This window comes from Cervus elaphus, chromosome X, assembly GCF_910594005.1.
Source record: "Cervus elaphus chromosome X, mCerEla1.1, whole genome shotgun sequence".
Lineage (NCBI taxonomy): Eukaryota > Metazoa > Chordata > Mammalia > Artiodactyla > Cervidae > Cervus > Cervus elaphus.
In genome coordinates, this window is record NC_057848.1 from 99058060 (window position 1) to 99070583 (window position 12524).

At 38.0% G+C, this 12524-nt stretch overlaps 1 protein-coding gene across 2 annotated transcripts in view; it reads right to left on the reverse strand.

Moving 5' to 3' along the window:
* Positions 1–2070: 2070 nt before the first annotated feature.
* Positions 2071–12524, reverse strand: part of APOOL (apolipoprotein O like) — a 99094-nt gene continuing 88640 nt past the window's right edge. For both annotated transcript variants that reach the window (XM_043896462.1, XM_043896464.1), the window contains exon 9: positions 2071–2578. In XM_043896462.1, coding sequence (XP_043752397.1) covers positions 2490–2578 — 89 coding nt within the window. In that variant the 3' untranslated portion in view covers positions 2071–2489. The remainder of the gene's footprint in view (positions 2579–12524) is intronic.

The following is a 12524-nucleotide window of genomic DNA, read 5'->3' on the forward strand; positions in this document are numbered from 1 at the left end:
GCAATTAACAGATGCTTGCTCCTTGGAAGAAAAGCTATGACAAACCTGTGCTGTGCTGTGATTAGTCACTCAGTCATGTCCAACTGTTTGCAACCTCATGGACTATAGCTTTCCAGCCTCCTCTATCTATGTGGATTCTTCAGGTAAGAATACTGGAGTGGGTTGCCATGCCTGCCTCCATAGGATCTTCCCAACCTAGGGATCGAATCCAGGTTTCTCTCAGTGCAGAAGGATCTTGCCTATTAAAAAGCAGAGACATCACTTTGCTGACAAAGGTCCATCTAGTCAAAGCTATAGTTTTTCCAGTAGTCATGTATGGATGTGAGGGTTGGACTATAAAGAAGACTGAGTGCCTAAGAATTGATGCTTTTGAACTATGGTGTTGGAGAAGACTCTTGAGAGTCTCTTGGACTGCAAGGAGATCCAACCAGTCCATCCTAAAGGAAATCGACCCTAAATGTTCATTGGAGGGACTAATTCTGAAGCTCCAATACTTTGGCCACCTAATGTGAAGAGCCAGCTCATTAGAAAAGATGCTGATGCTGGAAAAGATTGAAGACAGGAGGAGAAAGGGATGACAGAGGATAAGATGGCTGGATGGCATCAATGACTCAATGGACAGGAGTTTGAGCAGGCTCTGGGAGATGGTGAAGGACAAAGAGGCCCGGAGTGTTGCAGTCCATGGGGTCACAACGAGTTGGATATGACTAAGTGACTGAACAACTATTGATATTGAGAATCTCTATGGGATATACAGGGCTTTCCAGGTGGTGCTAGTGGTAAAAGAACCTGCCTGCCAATGCAGGAGATGGAAGAGATGTGGGTTTGATCCCTGGGTTGGGAAGAACCCCTGGAGGAGGGCCTGGCAACTCACTCCAGTATTCTTGCCAGAAGAACCCCAGGGTTTCTGGAGAATCCCTCTGGGCTACAGTCCATAGGGTCGCAAAGAGTCAGACATGACTGAAGCAACTTAGCACACATGCACATATTGGATATAAGATAGATATGAGTAATAATTATATAGGTACACACTTCTGGAGAAATATGGAAATATAAATAATAAGGACATATAAATGATGCTTGAAGTCAGTGAGTATGTTGAATGGAAATGAGAGAGCACAGAGTGAGAAAAGACAAGAAATGCAAATTGAGGCGCCTGAGCATGTAAGGGATTCAGAGCAAGAGAAGAATGAGTAACAAGAGAAGCAGGAATAACACTAAAATGAGGACTGAATTTCAGGAGGGAGTAGTTACGAGTCAATCATTACAGAAAATTCAAGTAGGTACAGAGGATGAGATTATTCAATAGCATCACTAACTCAATGAACATAAATTTGAGCAAACTCTGGGAGATAGTGAAGCAAACTCTGGGAGATCTGGTGTGCTACAGTCTATGGGGTCGCACAGAGTCAGATATAACCTAGAGACTGAACAACAACAACATAGAGGCCAAGGTGTAGCAAGTTATAGAGGAATTGAAATTGAGGACATAAGAAAGTGACATTAATTACTGTTTTATAAAGTCTGGAAATCATAGGAAGGAGAAAGAAAAGATAGCTCAAGAGGAAGAGGGAGTTAGGGAAAGGGTTTTGCTACTGTTGTTTTTGGATAAAGAGGCTATGAAGCTGTTAGAGACTGAGAAAAAGAAATCAGTTAAAAGAGAAACAAAAGACTGAAAATTAAACAGGATGGAATATGGTACTAGAAAAGATGGGAAGGAGATCAGGAACACAAATAGAAGCATCAGCTTTAGAAAAGGGGGATGTATGGCTGAAAAGAGATAAGTCTTGAAGATAGATGGGAAGAAGTTGGGAAAGACTATGTCTAATAACTTATTTTTCCCTCTGTGTAATAGGAGACATAGTCATCTTTGGCTGGTATAGGAGACTTCAGAATAAGAGGTCTGTAAAACCTCTTCTGGAGACCAGAATAGGAAACTACCCAGGAATCAGTAGAAAGAATGCTAAGTAGCACTGAGGGGTCCCATGTAGCACATAGTCCTCTCAAACAGACTAATTTTTGGACATCTAAGAGGAGTTAGCATTAAACAAAGAGACAAAGCCAAGCCCATGTCATAAAATATGTATATTTTATTACATCTCTGGGAAATGCAAAACAAATGAGGGAGGGAACACATCCTTCCACACACCATTCTAATTTAGCTGATATTAATTCAGAAAAGCTACAGCAAATATATATGTGTATATGTATATATATTTATATATACACACATATTTTTTTTATAAACACACTTAAAGTCACCAAATGCATCCTAATACTTTTACCTCTGCCTCCTCATTGATCATTTAATGTTGTTTGGATTGTATTCAGTTTTTTAGTCACTTATGTGATTTGTCAAACTGTACATTAGAAGATGTAAGGGGAAAACTTGGTTTAATTTATACCCTATGCATCAGTTACCCATTACACCATCTTTTTCACCATTATTTGAAACTTCACACATCTTGTAGTTCTCTATGCAGACTATTTCAGCTTCTAGTGCTGTACATATCTATATCTTCTGGATGGGACTGCCCGTGATCCATGAGCTTGGGGTCAGGCATAAACTGTGTAGCACCTGATAAAGTATTAAAATGAAAAAAAAATTAGTCATTCATTTAACAAACTTCTTGTTAATGTGAGGAACACATCAATGAGCAAAACAGATAAAAATCTCTACCAACATGGACCTAACATTCAAGTTGGGTGAAAGAGACAATAAGTTAAGTAAACAGTATGTCAGATGGTGGTATGCAGAAAAATAAAACAGAGTGGAGAGACATATGGAGAGATTGGGTGATCTGCAATTTAAAACAGGGTGGTCAGGGAAAGAAAGCCTTCCATATTTGAGCAAAGAACCAAAGGAGGTGCAGGTATGAGCCCTGTAGCTATCTGAGGGAAATGCCTTACTGAAAGAGCAGGTTGCAAGTGTAACAGACCTTAGGTATGTCTGAGGAGCCATAAAATGGCCAATATGGCTGGAACAGAGTTAGCAAGATGTGCTGATGGTGGATACAATGAGAGTGATAGAAGTCATGATCAGAAAACAGTGGAATGCTAGGCCACACAAGGTCATAAGAAAGTTTTTCTCTTTTATTCTAAGAGATGAGAAGTCACTGGACAGTTTTGAGCAGAAGTGTAACATGATATTGTGTTTTTTTAAAAGGTTACTCTTGGCTATGTGTAGAAGAGAGTGTAGGGAAACAAGCATAGAAGTAGGGAGACCAGTTAGGAAGCTATTATAGCAGAGAAGACTGCAGTACCCCAGGAGGGAAATGGTAATGGCTTTTATTAGGGCAGTGGAGGTGGTGAAAAGGTATTGAATTCTGGATAACTTAAGGATAGGATTTCCAAAATGGATTCAGTATGTTGTGTGAGGGATACTCTTTAATTTGAGAAACTAAAAGAATGGAGTTGACATTTACTGAGATGGGGGAAATATAGAAACATGTTTTGTTGTTGTTGTCATTCAGTCAATCAGTCATGTCCGACTCTTTGCAACCTCATGAACTGTAGCCCACCAGGTTCCTCTGTCCATGGAATTTCTCAGGCAAGAATACTGGAGTAGGTTACCATTTCCTTCTCCAGGGAATCTCCCCAGATCAGGAATTGAACTTCCATCTTGTGCATTGGCAGACAGGTTCTTGACCACTGAGCCATCAGGGAAGCCCCAGAAACATGTTTGGGAGAAGGTAAATGAAGTGTTAAGTTTTAGGTGTGCTATATTTGAATTGCTAACTAGACATCACTTCATGGCAAATAGATGGGGAAACAATGGAAACAGTGATAGACTTTGTTTTCTTGGGCTCCAAAACAACTGCAGCCATGAAATTAAAAGACACATGTTCCTTGGAAGAAAAGCTATGACCAACACAGACAGCAAATTAAAAGCAGAGACATTACTTTACCAACAAAGGTACATCTAGTCAAAACTAATCAAAACCATAGTTTTGTATTTTTGTAGTTATGTATGGATGTGAGTTCAGTTCAGTCGCTCAGTCACGTCCGACTCTTTGCGACCCCATGAACCGCAGCATGCTAGGCCTCCCTGTCCATCACCAACTCCTGGAGTCCACCCAAACCCTTGTCCATCAAGTCAGTGATGCCATCCAACCATCTCATCCTCTGTCGTCCCCTTCTCCTCCTGCCCACAATCTTTCCCAGCATCAGGGTCTTCTCAAATGAGTCAGCTCTTTGCATCAGGTGGCCAAAGTATTGGAGTTTCGGCTTCAGCATCAGTCCTTCCAATGAACACCCAGGACTGATCTCCTTTAGGATGGACTGGTTGGATCTCCTTGCAGTCCAAGGGACTCTCAAGAGTCTTCTCCAACACCATAGTTCAAAAGCATCAATTCTGCTGCACTCAGTTTTCTTTATAGTCCAACTCTCACATCCATACATGACCACTGGAAAAACCATAGCCTTGACTAGACGGACCTTTGTTGGCAAAGTAATGTCTCTGCTTTTTAATATGCTGTCTAGGTTGGTCATAACTTTCCTTCCAAGGAGTAAGCCTCTTTTAATTTCATGGCTTCAATCATCATCTGCAGTGATTTTGGAGCCCCCCCAAAAAAAGTCAGCCATTGTTTCCACTGCTTCCCCATATATTTGTCATGATGTGATGGGACCAGATGCCATGATCTTAGTTTTCTGAATGTTGAGCTTTAAGCCAACTTTTTCACTCTCCTCTTTCACTTTCATCAAGAGGCTCTTTAGTTCTTCTTCACTTTCTGCCAGAAGGGTGATGTCACCTGCATATCTGAGGTTATTGATGTTTCTCCCGGCAATCTTGATTACAGCTTGTGCTTCCTCCAGCCCAGCATTTCTCATGATGTACTCTGCATATAAGTTAAAATAAATAGGGTGACAATATATAGCCTTGACTTACTCCTTTTCCTATTTGGAACCAGGCTGTTGGTCCATGCCTAGTTCTAACTGTTGCTTCCTGACCTGCATACAGATTTCTCAGGAGGCAGGTCAGGTGTTCTGGTATTCCCATCTCTTTCAGAATTTTCCACAGTTTACTGTGATCCACACAGTCAAAGGCTTTGGTATAGCCAATAAAGCAGAAATAGATGTTTTTCTGGAACTCTCTTGCTTTTTCGATGATCCAGTGAATGTTGGCAATTTGATCTCTGGTTCCTCTGACTTTCTAAAACCAGCTTGAACATCTGGAAGTTCACGGTTCACGTATTGCTGAAGCCTGATTTGGAGAATTTTAAGCATTACTTTACTAGCGTGTGAGATGAGTGCAATTGTGCGGTAGTTTGAGCATTCTTTGGCATTGCCTTTCTTTGGGACTGGAGTGAAAACTGACCTTTTCCAGTCCTGTGGCCACTGCTGAGTTGTCCAAATTTGCTGGCATATTGAGTGCAGCACTTTCACAGCATCATCTTTCAGGATTTGAAATAGCTCAACTGGAATTCCATCACCTCCACTAGCTTTGTTTGTAGTGATGCTTCCTAAGCCCCACTTGACTTCACATTCCAGAATGTCTGGCTCTAGGTGAGTGATCACACCATCGTGATTATCTGGGTCGTGAAGATCTTTTTTGTACAGTTCTGTGTATTCTTGCCACCTCTTCTTAATATCTTCTGCTTCTGTTTTGTCCCTACCATTTCTGTCCTTTGTTGATTCCATCTTTGCATAAAATGTTTCCTTGGTATGAGAGTTGGACTATAAAGAATGCTGAGTGCTGGAGAATTGATGCTTTTGAACTGTGGTGTTGGAGAAGACTCTTGAGAGTTCTTTGGACTGCAAGGAAATCCAACCAGTTCATCCTAAAGGAAATCAGTCCTGAACATTCATTGGAAGGAGTGATGCTGAATCTGAAACTCCAATACTTTGGCCAACTGATGTGAAGAACTGACTCATTGGAAAAGGCCCTGATGCTGGGAGGGATTGGTGGCAGGAGGAGAAGGGGACGACAGAGGATGAGATGGCTGGATGGCAGCGCTGACTCAATGGACATGAGTTTGAGTAAACTCCGCGAGTTGGTGACGAACATGGAGGCCTGATGTGCTACAGTTCATGGGGTTGCAAAGTGTTAGACACGACTGAGTGACTGAACTGAACTTACTGAACTAGACATCTGAATAGAAATACTGAGTAAGCAGTTAGAAATGTGAATCTAGAGTTCAGGAGTCGCCTCGCTGATTTATAAATTTTATGTTCCTAGGCTATAAATAGCATCTAAAACTATGGGAACATATGAGGTCATCCAGAACATCAGAAAAGATGTCCAGGGAATGAGCCCTTTGGATCCTCCAACTTTTTGAGGTTAAGAGTATTAGGAGAATATAGCAGAGAAGACTGCAAAGAAAAAGCCAGTCAGTGAAGTAAGAGAACCAAGAATAAGTGATATCCCACAGGCCAAGTAAAGAGACTGTTTCAGGGAGGAAGGAGTGACCATTTCTGTTAGAAGTTACTGATGGATTATATAAGATAGAGATTGGGAATGGAACCTGGATTTGGCAGTGTGGATCAATGGTGATTTTGATAAGCTGACTGTGTACCAGGCAAGATGTCACATTATTTTCATGCATTATCTCAGAATAACACCATGAGAGAGATGACATTTGGGCATTTTAATGTAGAGAGGTTAAAAAACTTGAGCAGTGTCATCCAGGTGATAAGTAGTGGAGCCAGGATTGAATCCAGTTTTGTCTGACTCCCAATACAACAACCCTGGCTTTTCTGTAAAGTGGGGGTTAGAGTAGGCAGAAATGTCACAAAATGTCACAAAACCCTGGCTCTTCTGTAAAAGGGGGGTTAGAGTAGTCACAAAATATCACAAAATTACTTTAGTATTCAACAGAATAATAGATACAAAGTGGTACATATAATACCCTGTGTATGTTAAGTAGGTAAGAAGAATTTTTATATTTATTTTGTGACATACACTAAAAATATTTTTCACAATTTTTTTATTTTAAATATTTTTCAAATTCTGATTCATTTTGAAATGATTATTTTTACATTTGAGAGACACACCTTTTTGCCATAAAGGAATTTAGTTTCTAGTTAAAAGTGAGAAATAGATTTATATACACTTATTTATTTTACAGCTACCTTTTCAGAAATAGTTTCTGTTTTATAAACTGGGATAGATCTATATGTAACTTCACCACTAAGTATATTTTAAAAACAGCCAGATCTTAAATAATCACTACCCATGACAAGAATACAGTTCTCCATAAACTTTTAACCTGGAATCCCTTTGGAGGAGGGGAGTCTGTGGACAGAATTCATGTGATCTATGAACTTGGATAGGGGAAATTTGTCTTTGTTTTCATTAACCTCTGACTGGAATTGAATGTCTTCTTCAATAATGAATGCAGGCAACAAACCACAATACTATACGCTTAACAGTACCTTAGACTCTGTCACTAATAGAAACCATAGATATTTTCATATCACACTGCAGTTGCAGATATCTTGAAATATTTATACTTACTACTACTTCAAAATTATACCCTTTATCAGATATGTTGTTAAATATTGTTGATTAATACAATTAGGAAAGCTCATACATTACTGTGTATTTTGTTTATGCATTTAAAAACATTCTGAGATGGGGTCTGTAGTACAAGGAGGTTAAGAAACAGTGGTTTTGACTGCTCCTTTTCCAAATGCATCTTCCTAGTGGAAGCTTTTGGTCAGTACAAGTGAAAAATGTACTAAGAAATAGTTTTATCAGATAGACATACTATAGGTTCAGTTCAGTCGCTCAGTCGTGTCCGACTCTTTGCGACCCCATGAATCGCAGCACGCCAGGCCTTCCTGTCCATCACCAGCTCCTGGAGTCTACCCAAACCCATGTCCATCGAGTCGGGGATGCCATCCAACCATCTCATCCTCTGTCGTCCCCTTCTCCTCCTGCCCTCAATCTTCCCCAGCATCAGGGTCTTTTCCAATGAGTCAGCTCTTCGCATGAGGTGGCCAAAGTATTGGAGTTTCAGCTTCAACATCAGTCCTTCCAATGAACACCCAGGACTGATCTTTAGGATGGACTGGTTGGATCCCCTTGCAGTCCAAGGGACTCTCAAGAGTCTTTTCCAACACTGCAGTTCAAAAGCATCAATTCTTCGGCACTCAGCTTTCTTTATAGCCCAACTCTTACTATAGATATACTACAATAAGCATTGACAAATACTTATTTTATATAAGCCTGAATGTGTCTGATTTGCTTAAAAATGTCCATCAACTGACTAAGTTTTCTAACACTTCTACTAACTTTCTTAATTTATATTATTGTCCAAAATCTGGTCAAATAGTCAGCTCACCTAAATTTGAAAGGCTCTGTTGCCTTTAGATCCCCATCTCTCAAAATGTGTTGAAGGGCTTCAGATTTTTTGTTTATTCATAGCTTATATTGGTCATTATTAACTAGAGGAATGTGCATACAGAATTCCTTGTGGAGCTTTTCCTATAATCCACCTGCTTAGAGGCCTCACCTTGGGAAATTCTAATTTATAATTCTTATGTAGAGTGAATTTTAGGAAAAAAAAAAAACTCAAGAAATTGTGATGTGGATCCCTCTGGCTTAGAACCACTTAGCCTAGTTCATTTGATTTCTGCCTTTTTAAAAAGGGTTTGTCTCATGCTTTTCTGAGTAATTAAAGATTATATTTTTCCTCAGAAATTTCTTCATGCCTTTTGATAAAAGGCTCTCTGTCCTCCCAAAGAATTAGCAGTCATAAAACTCTTCTTGAATCTCATTCCCCTAATCATTATAATGCTTTTCTTTGTACTTTATCATATTTTAAATCTCTAATGAAAAAGTATTTATGCTTAGCTTTTTTAGTCGACTTTAAAAAAAGCTGCTGTTATAGCAAACAGGTAAAGAATAAAGATGTTTATAAAACAGCAAAGAATTATTGTCTCAAATAGCCACTAGATGTTACCTGTTCACTGATAATTTAGTTCACGCCTTATCTCATTTATATTTTAAGCAAGTTCATTATCAAAACTAGGACAGATCACTAATAAATTGCTGAGTGAAGTTATGAATATTAGAGATTCTATTTTTGTTTCTTCTGTATAAAATCAGGATGATATTCAGTATTCAGCTGTCTCAGTAACTGAAACACTTAAACATATTAATCATTGCAAAGTGTGTTCTCCCACTGATCTATTCTTTCCATTCTTTTTTCTCTCTGGCTTCAGTTTGTCTTTTTTATCCTATATTTGAGTTCATTATTTCTGTCCTCTTTTTTTATACAATCTGCTATTAAACCCATCCAATAAGTTCATAATTTCAGGTACTGTATTTTTCACATCTAGAATATCCACTTGATTTTTTCAGATTCCAACTGGCTGTGAAATTTTCCATCCTTTCATCCATTTTGTTCATCATATTTTCCACCTGACATATTAGCCATAGTTATTTTAAAGTGCTTTTCTGCCAACTTCAATATTTAGATCACCTGTGGGTCTGCTGTAATTTTTTTTCTCTTTTCTTAGTCATATCTTCCTGTCTGTTTGCATGACTAGTATTTTATTTGTAGGACTTCCCTGTAGCTCAAATGGTAAAGAATCTGCCTGCAATTTAGGAGACCAGGGTTCGATCCCTGGGTCTGGAAGATCCTCTGGAGAAGGGAATAGCAATCCACTCCAGTATTCTTACCTGGAGAATCCCATGGACAGAAAAGCCTGGCAGGGTACAGTCCACGGGGTTGCGAAAGAGTTGGACAAGACTGAGAGACTAACACACATTTTATTTGTATGGTGGACACTGTGTAAAAAAGAACTGTAGAAGATCCAGATGATATCATCTGCAGAGTGGGGACTCTTTTCCTTTCTTGGGGAGGGGTAAAGTATTGATACTTATCATCTCACTACAATCAGGCACTGAGCTGTGTTGCAGTTTATAGAAGAGTCAATCAACCCTGTTCCTCAGGTATGGTACTCTCTAACTTCTGATTGACAGCTTGAGTTTCTGTCTCCATAACACTAAAAGACTGTAGGAAATTTTGTTTTGCCTATCAGAATTTTGATTTTGGATATTTAGTGTCATGACCCATATAATAATCTGGGAAATATCATGAGGGGGACATGAGTCATGTATGTATGGCACACCTCATCCCTCTAAAATAGGAATCAGCAAATTTATTTGCAAAGGACCAAAGTAAACATTTAAACTTTATAAACCATAAGGTCTCCATCACAACCACTCAACTCTGCCATTTTAGGTGAAAGCAGCCACAGACAATACATGAATGAGTGTGGCTGTGTTGCAATAAAACTTTATTTATGGATATTAAAATTTGAATTTCATACAATTTTCACTTGTCATGAAACATTTTTCTTCTGATTTTTAAAAAACTATTTAAATTACATAGGAACTATTCTTGGCTTGTGGAATGTGCAAAAATAGTGAGCCAGATTTAGCATAAAGTCCATAGTTTGCCAACCTCTATTTGAGAGGGACATTAATCTTGTGAGACTGTGAGAGATTTCATTCTTTCTTTGTTTTTTTTTTTACAAATTATTTTAATATATTATGTATATTAATATATATGCATGTATACACTGTCAAGAAAATTTTCTTAACTCGAAAAAAGTTTCTATGAAACATCTTCATTTCGACTACTTAGAGACAGAATATATTTATTTTTTTCTGATTACAAAAAAGTATGCTGATTATAAAAATCCAAATATTATATAGATAAATTAAAAAGCAAAGGTCTCCCACAATCATACCTCTAGAAATAACTGTTTTCAATAATTTAAACAGGTTAGTACAAATTGTTCCAGAACACAGGCATATGTGCACACACATATATACAGACTACAATTTGGTTTTTGTTACTTAATAATATATCCTGGACATCCATCCATATCATTTCATTCTACTTTCATCAGATTTTGAAGAGGTCCATGTCACCAAATTTCCAAATTTGTGATTCCCAAAATAACAGTTGTCACCATAAATGTATATGGATGATAGAGGACAATCAAACTCATGCTCTGAGTTACAATATATTGTTGGACAATATACATAAGCTATTCTGTATGGTGAGAAGTGGTGGCCAGGGACGCGCTCCCCCACTAAGTAATGTGCTCCCAAAGTGTGCTCAATGACAAATTTGTTTATTGGCAAAATGGATAATTACTCTAGGCCAATGATAATGATATATTGTAACACTCATTGAGAATTTAGTATGTGCTTGACAGTGTACTTTTTGCTTTGCATGCATGCAATATCTCATTTAATCTTCATAACAATCATGTCAAAAAATACTATTATTGACTCTCTTTTATAGATGAAGAGACTGAGGCTTGGGGTATTAGATAACTTGCCCCAGGCAATAGAACTAGTAAATGCTGGATTTAGGATTAAGATTCATGTTCTATCTTAAAACCTATGCTCATGATCACTACTGTTTTTCACATAATGGACCTTTGGGATTGCATATGAAATGTGGAAATAATGCGTCTCAATTCTGGGTTTGCTATATAATCAATCCTGAATGATATATGATAAGGATGAATAGTACTGAGTATCTCTCTCCTCTATATGTCTCCTTAGAATGCTTTTCATATACCAGATTACCTATGATAAGCAGGCAAAAGGTTTCAGAATACAGATGTAAAAAGAAAAGACATTGGCTAGGGGTGGTCTGGTCCCATTGTTAAGCTGTAACATCTCCACAAAGATCTCTGGAGTTGACAGGCATTTAGAGAAATGACCAGATATATTATATACTTGAGGGAATATGATAAACTATAGATTATTCAGAGAGTCTAAAACCTGTATAACTTATCTTGATTAGAAAAGAGAGGAGACAGGAAAATATTAAAACTCAAATCAGGTTTGTTACTCAGTGAGAGCTTTCATAAAGATTAAGTGACAGGGGAGGAGACTAAAATCTCTTCAGAGGAAATTAGAGACTAAAATCATGTTTTAAATTAGATAATCTATATGCAAAGGAGGAGCTTGGACTTCAGTGTCAAGAATATCTAGACTATAAAAATAACTCTATTTGTAAACTATAATTTTGGGCAGGTTACTTAAGCTCCCTGAATCTCAGTCTATTCATCATAAAACAATTATAATTACATACACACCAGAGTTTTTTTATTTTGCTTTTTGGGAGAGGATTGAATAACACATTTATAGTTCTTTGCCCCACAGCAGTTGCTCAGGAAAGGGCAGATATTTTCATTATTCTCTAATTCTCTACCTCTGAGTTGGTCCTATTTCCTTTGTAATAAGATGACTTGATGCATAGTATCATTTACTTAGTACAGATAAACCTACATAAGCCAATGACTGGTGAGTTTATGTGAATATACTATTGAAATGATATCTGTTTCTTTTTGATCACAGTAAAACCATGGCAGTATTTGTTTAGAAAGTGTAACTGTCACATTTTGATCTCACATAGTTGCCTGTATCTAATACTAGCAAAGATACTAGTATTGTAATTGGTGCTATTTATACTATTTATGCTGAAAGTTTTCCTAGTATCTAAACTAAATAAAACTGAAGGTGGAAGCAAAGACAGATGGGGATAGAA